Source organism: Vulpes lagopus, chromosome 23 (assembly GCF_018345385.1).
Source record: "Vulpes lagopus strain Blue_001 chromosome 23, ASM1834538v1, whole genome shotgun sequence".
Taxonomy (NCBI): Eukaryota; Metazoa; Chordata; class Mammalia; order Carnivora; family Canidae; genus Vulpes; species Vulpes lagopus.
In genome coordinates this window covers 4,796,477-4,815,733 of record NC_054846.1, presented here as the reverse complement: position 1 = coordinate 4,815,733, position 19,257 = coordinate 4,796,477, and the positions used below count along the sequence as shown (strand labels likewise).

Here is a 19,257-nt window from a genome sequence, read left to right as displayed (position 1 = left end):
AAAAAGGAGATTTGCATAGCGTGAGATTTAGTTTCATAACTCAATGTTTCCTAAACTGTGGTCCTTGGATATGTTCTTGGGGATCCACAACACTCATTAATAAAAGGACGTGTGTGTCATCGAATCTGAGAAACATTTATGCTGCTCCAAAAGGAGAAAGCCTTTTGAAAGACTCTCCATTCTCTTTGTCTTCAGATATTACTTTAAAAACAAGATGAAAGTCAAGGATCCTCTCTCCTAGAAAAACGTACATCTCACAGGCTTTTAGTGGATTCTAGAAGACCGGGGGACAAACTCCAGGTTAAGAACCATGAAGTCTATGAACAGTATTTTCCTAACCTAATATAAAATATTTTAACAGTTCTTCTGGGCCCCATGACCTTCTCATAGATTGTCTTCTTAGCAAGACCAGAGATATCTCTGAGAAATGTGCACCATCACGATTTCTGCCAGTTGTCATCCATGACAAGTATTTCCCAAAATGTGTTCTGGAAAGTAAAGGCATAGAGAAATGTTCTATGAAGAAAAATAAATATGAGAAATTATATATTTTATAGTCCATATATGACATTGAACCATTTGAAATGTCTACTATGTAGGGAATTTCATATGGTTCAAACTAACTGTATTTGAATGTGTTAATAAAGTTAAAGCCTCGTTTCTCTTCTGCCCTTAAATATCTTTCTGCTCATAATCTTGCCAAACAATTCATTTGAGCTTATGTTGTTGCCAACAAATATACTAGCAATTATACTTGGTCAAAAACCAAACTAACACCAAAGAAAATTAATTATTTGCTTCCAATGAATCAGCTACTAACACAGCTTACATAAACGAGCCTGACAGTCTCAAATCCTGCTTAAGATGAAACACTGCGTGACGCCTAGACAAACAGACATTTGCAAGAGTGATGAGATAGGGGAGAGACAATTGTTTTCCCAGCACTCCTGTATGTCATGGGAGCACACAATAAACAGTTTAAAAAGCTGCAATAACAGGTTCTGCAGTGTAGTAGCTACTGATACTGAGAAGAACATTTGGGAAGTCCATCTTTATCTCCAAACATCACAGACCACCATCATCTATTTATCACATTTTAATAGGGATTCTATCCTAATAGAGTCCATTCACTTGTATTTGCTATATTTCATTACTATTTGGGTCATATCTCTTACTGGAAACAATGTTTAGCCCATATGTCCTCAATATAAATAAAAAGCTTTTACCATATAAGGTTAGTTTGTTCTGTTTGGGGATGGTGTAATGCAAGTACCAAAAAAACCCAATGGAATATTTATTCCCATTTTATCCACCTTATAAGTAGAAACAAAAGGTATTAAAATATGCATAATAATCAGGTTTTTTGTGCTAGCCCTCAAATGTGTGTGTATACACACGTGTATGTGTACATATATACATGTAAGTATATATGTTTTTATTGAATGTGCAGAAGAATTTCTTCACTGGTTATTTTCATTATTTTAGTTTGATGTACAAATCTGTCCCTTGTTTCCAGGGCACTAAGTAACTGTACATGTCTAATACACCAAAAATAACAACTAAGGTACAAAGCCCACACAGTCAAAAATGAGATGCAGTTTCATTGCTGCAAGCAGCTCAAAACAAGTACTTCGGTCTCAGAGAAGATATTAAGAAGATATTTCTCAAGTTTAATTTCAGGCACACTACAGTAATTGTTTCCTTGGTTTTCTGGAACATAATTGCCACATAAATCTAGGATCAGACTAGGTCTCAGAGTGAGAAGTAGAGAAAGGCTTTTGGAATTCTGGCAATTTATCTGCACAGAAAGATACAAATGTGCAGGTTTTTTTTTTTTTTTACCCTAAATGCATTAAATTATAAATGGTATAAAAGGTATTAAATCATCAATAGTGTGGCTGCAACATTACCTGGCAATGAATTCTCATAAATAATTCTTTTTTTTTTTCCAGCTCGCATTCTATTAAAAATATCTTTTTAGTTATACTGGTACCAAATTATCATTGGTTCCAAATATGCAACGCCAGAACAAAGATTTTATGAATATACAATGTGAACATACATTCTATAAAAATAATTTAAATTTGTAAATTTTTCTTAAAAGGATCTACTACTTAACAATAGACTGATTTATTTTCCCTAACACTTAATTATAGGAGTACATGACTATTTTCAAAAATTCTGAATACCCTGAACATGTGAAGGTAGCAGCCTAAGCAAAAAATTTTCTCAAGCCACTTCAGGTACCCTAGCAAAAGAGACGGGGAATGGGTGAGAACTATACAAATAAGGAATTATTGCTCTTCCAGTGGTTGACCTCCCTGACTTGTGTCACCCAGAGGGGAGGCAGGATTGCCTTTTTCTGCAACAACAAAGTCTCAGTGATGGGACACTGTATAACGTACTAGTAGAAAGCTCTGAAACCAGTTAAGATTTGAGATGTAAATTTTATACACTTGAAGGCAAACACTAACATTACTGTCCAAAAAGAACATATAAAAATGAGGCATTATATAGGGGCGCCTGCGTGGTTCAGCTGGTTAAGCAACAGAGTCTTGGTATTGGCTCAGGTCATGGTCTGAGAGTTGCCAGATCCAGCCCTGCCTTGGGCTCCACACTCAGTGGAGTCTGCTTGAGATTTTCTTTCCATCTCCCTCTGCCCACCCCCACCATGCTTGCTTTTCTCTCTAAAATATTTTATTTATTTTTATTTTTTAAAGATTTTATTTATTTACTCATTAGAGACACAGAGAGAGGCAGAGACCCAGGCAGAGGGAGAAGCAGGTTCCACGCAGGGAGCCCGACATGGGACTCCATCCCGGGGTCTCCAGGATCAGGCCCTGGGCCAAAGGTGGCACTGAACTGCTGAGCCACCTGGGCTGCCCTCTCTCTAAAAATATTTTAGGAAAAAAAAAAAAAAAAAAAAGATTTTCTCTCCCTTTGCCCCTCCCACACCGCTTGTGCTCTTTCAAAAAAAAAAAAAAAAGTGCATTATGTCTGAGATTGTGTCTCCCTAAATCATGATTGTTATCTTAAGAAATCTTGTCCTTCAAAAATACAAAGATTTTCAGCACTTGGGGATTTAAAATAGCACTTCTATTTATTAGTTTAAAATTATAGTAGACTAGAACTTAGGTTCTACTCATTTCTTATTCATCAAATGTCATGAATTTTTTAATGTACTTAGTGTTCACCAACTCTAAGCCAGCAACAAAAAAATGTAGCACAAACAGTAGCGGAAGTGGAGTGCAGGGAAGAATAAATCAGAATGTAGGTGGGAAGAGGGAAAAAGAAGGGAAAGCATTCTATATTCCTCATTGACCCAAAACAATGGAGACCTAGGCACACAGCCCCCCACCCCCCGCCATTCCTTATTCATCTCCCCTACTTCCAATTAGTATTGACAATCAGATCTAGTAATCATTTAGCTGCACGGAAGGGATGGATACATTTTAGTATTTATTTTTTTTATTTTTTTATTTTTTTAAATTTTTTATTTATTTATGATAGTCACAGAGAGAGAGAGAGAGAGAGAGGCAGAGACACAGGCGGAGGGAGAAGCAGGCTCCATGCACCGGGAGCCTGATGTGGGATTCGATCCCGGGTCTCCAGGATCGGGCCCTGGGCCAAAGGCAGGCGCCAAACCGCTGCGCCACCCAGGGATCCCCATTTTAGTATTTAACTTTATAACTTAACTATAGAGCTTTTGAGAGATGTTCTTCTGTAGTTCCTGAAACTACACGTTCTATTCCAGGTCTCCTCTAGACAGTCTCAACCCAGTTCTTTCAAAACCTATTTCTATTAAGTAGACAAGTCATCCAGTTACCAAGAGCTTCACTATCTTTTCTGGCATGGGGGTGGGGGGGTGGCGGGGGGAGTAAAGTTCTTCATCATTCATCTTAATAAATCATACATATTAGCTTAGGCAATCACTTTAATTTTGCAACCAATTGCAACAACGTGGTTAGATCTAGAGAGTGTGATGCTAAGTGAAATAATTTAGAGCGAGACAAGTGATCATGATTCCATTCATATATGGAATTTAAGAAACAAAACAAAGGGAAAGAGAGACCAAGAAACAGACTCTTGACTGCAGAGAACAAACTGATCGTTACCAGAGGGGAGATGGGTGGGGGAATATTAAAGACAGGGGATGGGGATTAAAGAGTATACACTTATCATGAGGAGCACCGAGTCATGTAGAGAATTGTTGAACCACTGTATTATACACCTGGAACGAATATAACACCACATGTTACCTATCCTGGAAGTGAAACTAAAAACTTAAGAAAATTTTAAAAATAAAGAAGAACATTTGAAAAGTAGAAGACAAAAAAAAAGTTTCCTAGGTCTCATCTTAGATCTACTGAATTGGAATCTGGGGATAAAGTCCAAGAATGTGCATTTTTAGAAAGCTTTCCAAACCTTAGGTGATTACTGTAGGTGATTTCTGGGCACCCTGAAGTTTCAAAATCCCTCAATTACTTATGAGGAGGAAGCAAATTGAATAGAAATGTTTAAGGCAGCTACTTAATTGAAGGCAGATACCAAATGGTATCATTCAGTCTTGTTTTTTCTGATAATAAAAACCTACAGTCAGAGAACAGTACTTGAGGTACTGAGGTTCAGAGGCTTCTTAAGTGCCAAGGTAATTATAGTGGCTCATTGATATACTGTAATTGAATTTTAACATCCTTCTGTTCTTACAGAAAAAAATTTTTAGTGCTTCTAGATATAACCTCAATGTTAAGAATACTCTATCAACCAGAAAAAAAGACTGCCATAATCTATGAAGGTTAACTCCTAAAGAGAAGCTACAAACTCATTTCAAGAAAGAATAAAGTACAAACATATGGTAAAGTCAATGTATACCCAAGCAAAAACTTCTCAGTTGGGCCCCAGGAATCTTGCAGTCTCCCCAGCCTACAGGGACGTGAAGGGCCTCTGGGTGCAACCAGAGTCCATGGGGCTGTGATGAATGATCTCCAGATTACCCCAATGATGTACTTACAAATATTATATTCTAAAAATGTCAAGGAATAAAAGATGGGGAAGCAACAGTTTGGCATAAAGTGCTGATGTGAGAATCAAGAAAACTAGGTTCAATTCCTTGTCATCCCACTGAATAATCTTAATTAAGTTATGTAACTTGGAACCCTTAGGTTCCTCATTATTTGTTAAATGAGGACTCATTTAAACTATGTCTAAGGCCTCTTGTTTCTAAAATTCCATTATTTTCTTTGCATTTCATGATGTCAAATAACATTTAGTGGTAATTAAAAGCTCTAAATTGAGTCATTCAATAAATAGTTATTAAGCACCTAATCTGTGCCAGGCATGTGAGAATCTGCAAAATAGATATAGAAGACATAGTGTCCTAATATGGGGTTTACATACCCTTTATTGTGAATAAATAACATTTTATTATGAATAATTCCTTTGTCCCTTTAATTAAATAGTAAAGTCTGCTGAACAATGACTAAGTTTTAGAACCTGCATAATGAAAAGCTTGCTTATGCATAATCACTGCATATAGCCACTGCATATAATCACTTTAATTATAGCCAGAATTTCTACCAATATTGAAGACTTTTCTTCTCTGTACCCTTCATTCATTTAAAAAAAAAAAAAAAAAAAGGAGGGGGGCACCTTGGTGGCACAGTCAGTTAGATGTCTGACTCTTGGTTTTAGCTTGGGTTGTGACCTGAGGGTCATGGGATCAAGCCCTGTGTCAGGCTGTGCACTCAGTGCAGAGTGTGGGTGGGACTTCCTCTTCCTCCCCACCCCTCCCCTACCTCACTCACTCACTCACTCTTATTTTCCCTAAAATAAATATTTTTTAAAAATAGGATATTTGAATTTACTGGTAAATTTCACTAATAATCAAAACCACTTTTCAAGTATACATTTGTAAAAATAGTTTATTTTAAAGACTCTCAACAGGACTTCTACCTCTTGTTTTCAGATAAGACATCAATGTGTTCAATATATTTTGACTCATGATAAAAGTTACTCCACAGCTATTATTAGACCTATATACACTGTTTAATTGAGCAGGGATAGGGTAAACATGGATTGTTTTAATTAAATATTACATAGTTGGATTCTCTCTTCCACAAAAGTTATATTTTCATAAGGATACAATTTCACAAAGGTTACAAATATATATCAACTTACAACTGAAGGATCATTTAGTATTTTACAATGTTAAAAATCTAGTTCCATAGTTACTTTCTTTAAAAAAAAAAAAATCCCTTCCATATAAAAAGTCCAGATTTCTCCAGAAATTAGCATACTTTCACCTAGTAGTAGGATCCAAAATGAGAAGAATTGTTATCTCCAGAAGAGGGGGGTGGAGGCAGTGGTGGAGGGGGTGGGGGTATGGAGTATGGTAAGGGAATTAATGGATGAGGTGCCATGTTAGGTGCAGCCCAACCCAGGTTTACAGATGCAGGTGGTGGAGGTGGAGGAAGTGGTGGTAGAGGAGGAGGGAGTGAAAAATTGTGCACATCAAACACTGGAGGAGGAAAGGGATACTGTGGCATGATAGGATTATCTTGTCTCTGAGGTAGAAATCCTGAAGGCTCCTGAAACACCATATGCTCTGAGTTATAAAACCGTGGCGATGGAGGTGTGCCATGGCAAGGTCGAGGATATCTACCCCGGGAAAATCCTCGTGTGAATTCTCTGTTACGATATCCTTTTGAATGCTCTGTAACAGAAGTATGAACATTCCAATTCTGATGTACTTCTGAAAAATTTTCACCTTTGAGTGAGGAAAAAAGCATAAGAACAAAATTAAAATTAGTTTTAATACATCAAAAAACATTGCCTAAAATTTCAATGTCTTTTCTTTAACTTCCAATATTACCTTATGGTAGCCAAGAGAGCCTAAGGCTTCAAATACCAATTTTAAATGACTATAAAAGGCCAAAGGATCAGGAAGGACCATAGATATCTCATCAAAAACGACGAGAGACAGAAGAAGTGGCACAACATTTTCAAGTGCTGAAAGAAAACTCAATCTAGACTTCTAAACTAAATAAAAATATCCTCAGGAAAAAACGGAAACTAAAGACATTCTACAATGAAGAAAAACTAATAATTTATCTCCCACAGACCTACACTGATAGAACTACAAGTTCTCTAAAGAAACAAGAGAATAAATTTGAAACATAGCAAAAATTTGAGTAAATCAAATGTCATTTGATTTTTCTAAATTACGTTTGATGGTTGAAGCAAATATTATAATAGGTAACAGTGATTCTAATTGTATATATGAACTATTTAAAGCAATTTATACTATAAATTAGAGAAAGAAACATAAAGAGGTAAGGTTTCTAAGACGTAAGGTTTCTACACTGCCCACAAACTGGCAAAACAATGACATCAGTAGATTTTGATAAGTAACATACATATACTACCCAGAACAACCACTGAAAAAATTTACAAAGAGATACATTCAAAAACACGATAGACAAATCAAAATGGAATTCTAAAATATGTTACAGTACCCACAAGTAGGCAGAGAACGAACAGAAAAAGATAGACTTAAGCCCTGACATATCTTAAGAGATAATGAACAGAAAAAGATAGACTTAAGCCCTGACATATCAATAATTACATTAAATATGAATGGTCTAAATATATCCATTAAAACAGGGAATGACCGGCAGAGTGGATTAAAAAACACACTACAACTGTATGTCGACAAAAAGCTCATTTCAAGGATAAAGTCAGGTAGAAAGTAAAAGGACAGCAAAAGATACAACATGCAAACATTAAAAGAAAGGGATAGCTACATTAATATCCAGTAAAACAGGTTTCAGAACAGAGAAAATCATCAGAGAAAGACAGAGAAAAGAGAATTCAACAGTATACATATAAAGAATTGTACCCTATGACCATTTCTGGTTTATTCCAGGGATGCAAAGGCTGGTTCAATCTTCTAAAAACATTGTAATCTCCCTCATTAACAGGCTGACAAAAAAAATCATGTCATCTTATCAGTACAGAAAAAAAATGGGTAAATATCAGAAAGGGAGACAGAACATGAAGACATGAAGACTCTGGGAAACTCTGGGAAATGAACTAGGGGTGGTGGAAGGGGAGGAGGGCGGGGGGTGGGGGTGAATGGGTGACGGGCACTGAGGGGGGCACTTGATGGGATGAGCACTGGGTGTTATTCTGTATATTGGCAAACTGAACACCAATAAAAAATGAATTATTAAAAAAAAAGAAAAAATACTGTCAAAATTTAATGCTCAGCCATAATTTCTTAAACGCTCCCCAAAATAGGAATAGACTGAAATTTCCTTAACAGGATAAAGAACTACAAAAACCCTAAACCTAAATTATACCTAATGATGAAGAACAATGTTTCCTCCTATAATCAAGAACAAAGAACATTTATTCAACATAGTACCAGGGGCTAGAGCTAGTAAAAGTAAGAAAGGGAGACAAAAACAAAACAAAACAAAAAAAACCACAATACAGTTTGAACAACAACAAAAAAGAATACCATCTCTACTTGCAATTGATGTTATTGGCTAAGTAGAAAAACTAGTGAGTTCAGCAAGGTCACAAGATAGAAATTAAACATAATAAACATTAATTTTTATTTCTATATTCTGGCAACAAACACTTGGACACAGGAATTAAAAATGCAAAACCATTTACAACGATTTGAAAATGAAATACTTAAGTATATACTAACAACAAAAAGTACAGGATTCGTATTCTAAACATGATGTTGCTGGAAAAAAAAACCCAAAGATTTAAATTAGTAGCGATGTATACCATTATTATGCAATGGGAGATTCAAAAGAGTTAATATATCAATTCTTTCCAAACCAGTAAAGAGGTAACTGTTTTTCTCATTTAACACAATTCCATTAAAATCCCAGCAATTAAAAAAAAAAAAAAATCTCAGCAAGACTTTCTGCCAATATAGAGATTATTACTATAAAATGCATATGGAAAAGCAAAGAAAGTAGAATAGCTAAAACAACTCAAAATTTTTAGGAAAAAAAAGAAAAATTTTAGAATGTAGGTCTAGACAAGAAATTCTCAGACTCCACAAAAGGAAAACAATAAATTGGGCTTCATCGAGTTTAAAAACTTTTTTTCTGCAAATGGCTCTCTTGAGAGGATAAAAATACAAGCTACAGGCTGTAACAAATTACGTACAAACTCTAATAACTCAAGAGCAAAAAGAGCAGAAATACAATTAGAAAATGGGCAAGAGGCATGAACAAATATACCACTGAAGAAAAATAAACAGATGGCAAATAAGGACATGGAAAGATGTTCAAAATCCTTAGTTGTTAGGAAAATGCAAGTTAAAATCACAATTAGAGGGACGCCTGGGTGGCTCAGTGCTTGAGTGTCTGCCTTTGGCTCAGGTCATGATCCTGGGGTCGAGTCCGACATTGGGCTTCCTGCAGGAGCCTGCTTCTCCCTCTGCCCATGTCTTTGCCTCTGTATCTCTTATGAATAAATAAAAAAACTTTAAAAAAATTACAATTAGATATCATTTATTACACACCTATTAGAATGACTAAAATAAAAAATAGTGGCAAAACCAAATGTTGGGGAGAATACAGAGAAACTGAGTCACTCATACACTAAGTGATGGGAATCTAACTACTGTATAATCCAGCAATTACTCGTAGACATTTATCCCAGAGAAATGAAAAGTAGTGTTCACACAAAAACCTGTACACAAATACATAAAAAACTTTATTCCTATAATCAAAAAATGTTAACAACCCAGATGTCCTTCAATGCATGACTGGTAAACAACTTACCGTGGGAAACTATACTCCTAAATGAAAAGAAACAAACTTGAAACATAAAACAATCTGGATGAATTTCCGGGAAATTATGCTCAGCATCAAAAGCTAATCCCTAAAGGTAACAACATATTGTATGGCTCTATTTACGTAATCATCCTTGAGATGACAAAATATATTACAGAAATTGAGAACAGATTAGTAATTGCCAAGAGTTAAGGAGGTGGGAGGGAGGGAAGTGAGAGTGACTATAAAAAGGGAACATGAGGAATCTTTTTCTGTGGTGAAAATATTCTGGATCTTGACTGTCTGAATGTCAATATCCTGATTGTGTATTGTAATGTACAGTTTTACAAGATGTTACCATTTCTGGAAATTGGGTAATGGGCCTGCAAGAAAATCTCAATTAGTTCTTAAAACTGCATGTGACTCTACAAAAAGTTTAGTTTTAAAAAAGGAAAAATAGGAAAGTATAATAAAAGGAAATGCATGTTATAAAATACTTTTATTTAGGTATTAAGTACCGTATCATTGAATTCTAAACATGAAGCAAAGAGGTTTCTTAAGAAAAAAGTGCCTATATGCACAAATGACTAACAAGGCTTATTAGTTTTACCCCAGAAGCCATTTTTATATCCTTATCTTGAACAACAAACGTTGCTATTCCTCATACTCTCTTCCGCCACATCTTGCAGTGTGCAATGCTTCTAATGTTAGGTGGATGCCAGGAGGTAAAAAGTGATCCTAGATGTCTACTTCAATTTTATTAGTTATCGACTTATATAAATGTACATGAAGATAAAAAATCACTATATATTGTATTTACTCACTTGATTCATTAGATTCAGACTTGAATTTTTTCCGGCCTTGAATCTGAGATTTTTTCCTCTGCTTGGCTTCTTTTTCCTTTTCATCATCACTGAAATCTAAGGCCTTGCAGAAGAAAAATATATAAATTATGTCACATGGATTTACCGATTCATTGGTACATTCTTGGAAGTGAGAAGAATAAGCCTATTATTTAACACTGACCTTGAAAGAATATTACTTTTTTTGATACATAATATTTTTTTAGTAATATCGGAGTTAACTACATATGGGACTCTGAATTAATATAGGCCAGAGTATTCACGGCTTTTTTTTTTTTTTTTTCCCTAAAAAGTATCAGGTAATTCTTTTTGTGCCCAGATAGATAGTAACTTTAAAATGCCAATCTTTAACAACCTTCCCTAGCCAGAACACTGACTTTAAGCTTAAGGGTCAAGATTCATCATAGCATCAGCTATCAGTAAGGGAAAGGAATAGTTGCGAATATGCAAATAACAAATAACATAAATTATCAGATCTAATATAAAATAGAATGTTTTATCTTTCATTCATTAAAAAACTTATACGTACCCTTTATATGCCAGACACTTTATAGGTATTAATTCTTTTAATAATATAACATCAAGTATAGTAAGAGCTATAAATAATAAAGCAAAGTAAGGGAAGAAAAAAATCACCATGGATGCTATTTAGATTGGACTGCAGGGAAAGGCTTAGATATTATTTTCATCTCTATATCTTTAGAAAATAAACTTGAGATAAATCTCGAATGATGAATTAACAGTAAAAATAAAGGAAAGGAAAATTTCAAGGAGCAAGAATATGTGCAAAGGCATGGTATAAAAGGGGCATGAAATTGGTTCTGAAAGGCAAAGCAAAAGCTTCTTATATAGCAAAGTCAGGATTATGAATCGGAGAAGAAAGTCATCAGGCACGTTCTAAGAGCAGGATGGAGATATTAAAGGATTTTAATTGGCATTGGTTCATTTTAGAGACTGGTTTGGCAATATTTGGCTATCACCTCCTAAAGTCAGAAAAAAATTCACATATTTCTTGTAGACATATTAATTTAAATTTGTACTCAAACACATTTATTCAACTACAAATTACATATTCATGTACTAGAAATGAATACCAAAATGAAAAAGGCACATGCCTTATACATAATGATTAACGTCAGGCAATAATTATATACTACAAAATTTCATCATAATAAACTAAAATTTAAAATCTTAAGAGTTTTCCCTTACTACAGAAATAAGGGGCATTCAGTCAACTACAAAAAATAATACAAAAACAAAACACACCATGAAGCATGCCGGGATTTCATTTTGAAATTAACCTAATCACGCGGATTTTTACAAACCATTAACATTACCATAATTAGCAACTGCAAAGCTTAGTACTAAAACAATAGGGATGTTTTCATTTCACAAGATACATGGTGTAAGACTTTGGTGAATTTTCTCAAATATTTTAAAAACATATAACTTCAGGAGTAAGGTGACCTGAACATAACGAACAATGGTAAGTGAACCTGATTCAGAGCCTTAATAGAAATCACAGCTGTACATAATATAAATTGAAAAGCATAATCCCACGGCAACGTGGATACTAAACTAGGACCACTAACTGGCTAAGTAACCCTCTAAGTTACCATCACATGATTCATGACACGCCCCAGCAAAATCAGAAATTAACATGAATCTTCAGAACTGCCTAAGAACATTTAAAATGAACAAAGTTAACTCTAGGAACCCAAGAAGGATTTAGAATACTAAGAAATATCATCAATCAATACTAAGAAACTGATTCATCAGGAATCAGAATTCCTGAGTATGTTTAAAAACTCTCACTTATAATAATTATATTTTTCTTTTAAATTGTATGAATTCATACTATTTTCAAAAGATATACTCATTGCTGCATTTTCTGTATTTTAATAACAACAAAAAAAGAATATATGCTTAAACATCTCCATGTAAAGTTAAATAATCCTACAGATTATTCTGGACTATTCCACATCTCTAGAAAAACTGTGTATCAAGCTATTTGGGACATAAAACCAACGCTGACATGGAATCAAGAAAGAAAATCAAGAATTCTCTTTTTAGGACTATAGTTATAAAAAAAAAAAAAAAAAAAGGAGAGGTAGGTACATTCTAAGGATTTTGTACCTCCAAAAGAAAGGTAGCTTATTCTAAGCACCATTAAATGTATTCATGTCCCATATGGTTAATATCCTAAGTATAGAATAAAAGTTTTAAAAATAATTACAAGCCTGCCTTTACCAGTAGAAAAAAAAAAAAAAAAAAAACAGGAACAAGGAAAAACAAGAAAATGATAAACTGAAATATTACTGAAAATATTTTTTTTCCCCTAAAATGATCAATCAAAAACTCTTAGTGAGGGGTATAAAACAGTCACCTGGGAAAGGGGGAGAATACAGGCTCTCACAGATGGCAGTATGACTGCCAGGTAGCATTAAGGACCTCCCTAAGGTCAAGATGAATTTAAAAAATTAAATCCTGGGGTGCCTGGGTGGATCAGTCAGTTTGGTGTTTGCCTTCAGCTCAGGTCATCATCTCAGGATCCTGGGATGGAGCCCCATACCCAGCTCCCTGCTCAGCGGGGAGCCTGCTTCTCCCTTTCCCTCTGGCCCTCCCCTCTGGGCACATGCTCTTTCTCAAAAAATAAATAAATAATTAAATAATCTTAAAAATAAAAATTAAGGGACTACTGGGTGGTTCAGCAGTTGAACGTCTGCCTTTGGCTCAGGGCATAGTCCTGTCCTGGGATCGAGTCCCACATCGGGCTCCCTGCATGGAGCTCTGCCTGTGTTTCTGCCTCTTTCTCTGTGTCCCTCATGAATAAATAAATAAAATCTTAAAAAAAAAAAAAAATTAAGTCCTGCTTTATTTCCTAAAATACTGTGTAGAGACTTTTACTTACTTCCGGTGGTGGTTCTTGATCATTCTTCCATGACGCATCTGATCCCCTATCCCTAAAAGAGAAAACAGTGAGAAGAAAATAAGTACGTAACAGTCTGTGTTTATAACTTAATAGTACAGAAAATAATGAAGTAGAAGATGTGAGCTCAACCTTTAATTTTGTAATACACATGGAAATAAGAGCAAAAAATAAAGGACCACGTATAATGTTCTTCACCTTGTTTCAGAAGATGTGGGAAGCTCCTAAGAAAAACACAAGATGTGGACACATAAATATCAGCACCGGGGGAAATCAGGAGGAGAAGCCGAGGCCATGGTGTGCAGAGGAAAGGGGCTTTGCAGTTCATAAGCATCTCCAGGTGCTACGACTTCGACTGTATAAAGCTCACTCCAACAAATGCTTATTCTACAGATTATACGTCAGCCACTGTTCCAGGTGCTAAGGGTACAAGATGACCGTGAGACATTCCCTTAAGATTTTGTAGATTTAAGGGTAGAGGTAACAACATGAAATTCTTCTTCCTCTACTTGCCTGCGGGATATCAACAATATTCCATGGGTAACCGGGGCTTAGTCCAACAGTAGTTCTCCGAGCAGAGAGGGCGGAATAAAAGCTATCTCATTTGCTAATGAGAAAGAATTTTGAAGAGTCTGGAGGGCAGTAAAATCACATGCACTAACTACTTTTAGTGGGAAGTTTTATACTCTATGACCAACAAAAGTACATGTATTATCAAGTATGACTAGGATTTCTGAAAGCTCATCTTGATCTCTTTAATCGTTTTGATTTTATAAGTTTGAAAATACCTCTTATTCAATTAATTAAAATATTACAAAATATTAGATGTTGTCCTCTCTGCTTTAATACAGATCTCAAAAAGGAGATTCTCTGGAACTAATTCATTAAAATCATTAATACACTAATCCACAATCTATAAAAATCAGTGTACAGATGTCAGTGGGCTGGCAAAATATGAAAATCATTAAGTCTGATTCAGAACTCTTGACACCATATGAGGCATTACCAAAGATTTTTCTACCACTTAAAAAGAAAAAGCTTTTACTCACTAATTATCAGCTCACGCCTGTGCATGTAACATAGCCCCAGGACTCCCTTGTACATAGACATGCCACCCTCTGGCCTATGGTGTCCTTAGCAGGGGTGGGGTTTAAGGACAAAAAAAGAGGAAGTTCCCCATCAGTGCATTTACCAGGGAAAATCAAAACCTACTAAAGAAAAGATCAAGCCACATCTCAAAAAGCACTTTTAACAAGAGAGTAAGTGCACAGGAAGCTAGAGTTAACACAGGCTTACTGGGGTGGCTGAACTAGAGAGGAGGAAAACTTCTCTACCTCAAAGGCAAGGTCCTCCCCGAGTTCCCATGCAGATGTAAACTGCAGTCTAGAACAAAATCATCTTGTCGGGTGGGGAGTTTGCCAGGTGGACCTAATTTCCCAATTCTTCAGTTTATTGTTTCTGTCTAGGAAAAATTCTTATTCTTGCAAATCAAGAACAAAGATTTCTTTTGTTTAACATCTATTTAATAAATATCTTCAGAGAAGCTTTTTTAGGTTTATCTTTTTAAAGCTAAAATATTTTACTTGTTAAACGCCTAAAAAAGGGACATCCAGAGCAACATCATTGTCAAAAGCAGAAGGAAATGCTGTCTAAGGCATGATTATAAAATGTGACTTTTCTATGTAAGCCACCTTTCTTTTCAGCAGCTGTTTGGAAAAATCAACCTTACCGACACAAAGAACGACTTAGGCAAAATGTTCCTCAGGAGTATGTGGATTCTTAAACATGGGTTTGATGAATTATGATAAATGACATTCAGAGACTGGATTTAATGTGTGCTTTAGAGGCTTTACACCATGCAACAGGGACTAGTACTGAGGCAGCGCTAAGGCCACTCACGGACTCAAGTTCCCTTCTACGTTCTGCAAAAACCACATTCCTAACGCTTTAACTACACTTCAAGTTTCCCATCAAAGAGAGCTTAGACCTAAAAGGGACTTGTGTGCCAAACTGAGTACAAAGTCTTTTTGGATTTAAGATCCCCACCCCTCCCCCAATCCTTTGCAGTGTTTCTTTCACTCCTAATTTTACAATATTTTTAGTGGCTCATACTCATTACATCTTTCCAAAACATTTAACTGTTTTTTCTTTCCTGAAAAAACTATTCTACTTGAACTAAATATTACTCATTTACTATAAATTGTATGATTATAATAACAAGTTCAACTGTTATATAAGCAGCTCTACAGCTAACACTTGGCAACACAAATAACACATGGAAAATGCACAATTAATGAGTTGCATAAACATGGAGGAATGTTACTACCCACATGCCAAAGGCATCATTTAGCATCCACAAAAGGGAAAGCAGGAGTTTGTTGGTTAAATCAACCCTGTTTATCAACTTAATACACAATTTTTTAGGGACACATTTTTGCTGTCTCTTCTGTAAATCTACAATTTATAAGCAACCTGAGGGGATCCCTGGGTGGCTCAGTGGTTTAGCCCTTGCCTTCGCCCCAGGGAGTGATCCTGGAGTCCCAGGATCGAGTCCCACATCAAGCTCCCCACATGGAGCCTGCTTCTCTCTCTGCCTGTGTCTCTGCCTCTCTCTGTGTGTCTCTCATGAATAAATAAATATTTTTTTTAAAAAGCCACCTGAAATTTACTCATTTTCTTTTTTTCTTGAGAATTATGAAGTCTTATTAAATAGGTAAGCCTATAATGTTCCAAGGAATAGTTTTATTTAAAATGGAAAAGAATTCTATTTAAGTGGTAATACTAATGCTGAAGTAGCATGTCTATTAAAAAAAGAAAAAAAGGTATGTAATGGAAAAAAATATGAACTAGAATCAGAAACTTTATATGGCCCATATGTAGTCTTAGTAGTTGATTATTTCATTTTGGGTAAAAGATAAAAATCATCTCTACGTGTAAAATCTAATTAACAGATTGTTGCTTTCAGAGATGTTATTAGGAAAATGAATGAACGCTTTGGAACACAGATATTTAACAGAAACTACCTTCACTGAAAATTATTCCTAAAATATAAATATTAGATAAGCAGACAATAACTAGCATATCAGTAACATACTTACTGTTTAAGTTTTTCTGTGAATATGTATTGGGTGAAGTCTTTCATTGATGGAGCAAAATACATAGTGTCCTTTATTTTAATACCTTTACTCTCAATGTGCTCTGAAGAATTAAACCGCAACACATAAAATGGATGTGCAACAGGTCCAAATATCTCAAATATCTATAAAATAGAAGAAACGTAAAGACCTCCTTAATATGTAAAATAATCACTCAAAAAATTAGTAATATTTTTTGAAACCAATAATTGTTACAAGGTAATTCTGACATGTCATAGCAATAAAACTATATTTACATTTAAGTTACTTTTGCCTACTCACAAAGTCTTCATGTCTTGATTATACCAACTCATTCCAGATTTCCTTCCTTATGAATTTAAAACAAGTATAACAAGTTTGTTCCTTGCTAAATTCAAATCATCTTGGTGGTATACCAACTAGATACAAATAATGAATTTTTTTTATTATTATTCCTCATTTAAGTTGTCAAGTATGAAGAAAAGAATTATAATGTGAGAAATAAAATGCTGTCACTTGGAATCTTATAACACAATTCAAAAGCAAGCTTCTGCTTTAATGGGTGGGTATTCAATCATTTCTGCTGTTTCCATACAGTGGTTAACATTTTGATAAAATTAAACTACAACTGTTTCTAATTCAAAACCTAGAAAAAAGTAGATTTGAACTTGAAGTTGCTTATTTCTCCAAAACCAAAGAAGCTTATACGGCCTTTAACTTTTATGTTAAGGAACTGCTTTTAGTGTAAACATATTTTATTTCTGAAAATATTTTATGATTAAAGGAAATTTCTTGTTTTCAAAATCTTCTCAAAATACCCAAATTTTTTAAAAAATGTTTGATAATAGGTGTATGTCATAGAAACTAGACCATCACCAATGTCAGTGTCAACTTTTCTAATCCTTTTTCTACTAATATTTTTTTCTTTTGAGATCACATTGCAGTTTTGTATACTGTCCGCTTTTAAAACCGAAAGTTGCATTAAGTTTTTCCACATTATAAATATTACTTGCAGTGTAATTTCGGTAGCTATATTACACTCCTTTATAGATCTGGTATGATTTAACTTGTCTTACAGGACATTTAGGGAGCTTACAATTTGTATAATATGATAAATGGTGCCATGAAGAAACATCCTTCTAAATGTAAATTTCTGTATTTTAGGTTTTTCAAAAATTCATTTGTAAGGGGCAGAATTATTGGAGCCAAGAGTGTGATTATTAAAACTGGATATAAATTACTACATAACTTTCCAAATCGCGTGGACCATTTTAAACCAACTGCACTGAAAGTTTTAAACCAAATGCACTGTTTTAGTACGTTCTCAGCTCTTCATTTTTTAGAGTAAATATTCTCATTTTATTTGACAGTTTACCAATTTTCAGGGAGACAATGAAACAGCTCACCCATCAGGGTACCAATATTCTGAAGGTATGAATACCCCCAAATAACTAGTGGTATTCAATACAATTAAAATGGCAACATATTCTGAAGTAACACTAATAGCATTAAAAATGTAATTTCTTTTTTAATTTTAAAGAAAATAGCAAATTTACTTTGAAAGGATTTAGATACAAAGAGTAGACCTCTTCCAACCAGAACAGCAAAGGACAGAGGGAAATACTGCAGCACAACTCTTACTGGCTCACATTACATACAGTAATAGATTGTCTTGTCATTTTTTAAAAAGTGTTAAAAACCTTTCTTTTTTTGAGCTCCTTTGATAAATATAGACAGATCTGATTCTTCAAGTTTGGACGAGGATAGGAAATATGTTTAGAAAAATTTCCCATAAAGGTATTATAATAGTCATTGTTTGCAACCTGATACATAAAGCTGTTTTTCCTCGGATTAGTTTCATGGACAAAAGAATTCCATTTCCTGAGAAATGATTTCACTAAAGAAATAAATGCCTGTACAGCTTCAGGTTTACACAGGGACTGGTTTGAACAAAAAAGCTAAGTGACATACAAAATGCCTGAATAAAATCAAAGTGTACTTGGTTAACTATTCTTAAGATCTCAAGTGTTTATGAGCCATACCTATGATAAAATCATTATAAGGTTTTAAGTAAAATAACACCAGGTTATGTATTTAAAGAATGCATACATGGCTTACATCAAAATGGTGAGGTATTTATGCTCCTACCTCAAAGAGCCATGGAATACTTGACCGAGTTGACATAAGCAATTTAGCTAATCCAGACATATAGGAAAAAAAGGTTTAACAATATTCTAAACTACTATCAATTACGAAGTATAGATTTTAGACTGGATAATACCTGAGAGCTAAATAAACTCTAGAGAGCAACCTCAGACAAACTAGGGCCCAGGCCAGCCCCTTTCATCTCCTAGTTTCCTCAAACCCTGCATCCCAGCTCACTCTTCAGGCCTGCCTCTGAGGATCCTGCAAGTTCCAAACTACCTGACAACAGATAAAAGGAAAGGAAGGAGTGGCTGAGACAAAACTTAGGATTATAATGTCTCTAAGATATTTACTTTAAGGTAGGCAAGAAGCTTTCCTTACACTTTAAATAAAAGTATATATTCCAT

At 34.8% G+C, this 19,257-nt stretch overlaps 1 protein-coding gene across 1 annotated transcript in view; it reads right to left on the bottom strand.

The window, feature by feature from the left end:
• Positions 1 to 5,903: 5,903 nt before the first annotated feature.
• Positions 5,904 to 19,257, bottom strand: part of NAF1 (nuclear assembly factor 1 ribonucleoprotein) — a 40,328-nt gene continuing 26,974 nt past the window's right edge. Inside the window, exons 5-8 of the mRNA XM_041738919.1 lie at positions 16,691 to 16,851; positions 13,575 to 13,626; positions 10,625 to 10,727; positions 5,904 to 6,766 (exon numbers count right to left, since the gene is read on the bottom strand). Coding sequence (XP_041594853.1) covers positions 6,303 to 6,766; positions 10,625 to 10,727; positions 13,575 to 13,626; positions 16,691 to 16,851 — 780 coding nt within the window. The 3' untranslated portion in view covers positions 5,904 to 6,302. The remainder of the gene's footprint in view (positions 6,767 to 10,624; positions 10,728 to 13,574; positions 13,627 to 16,690; positions 16,852 to 19,257) is intronic.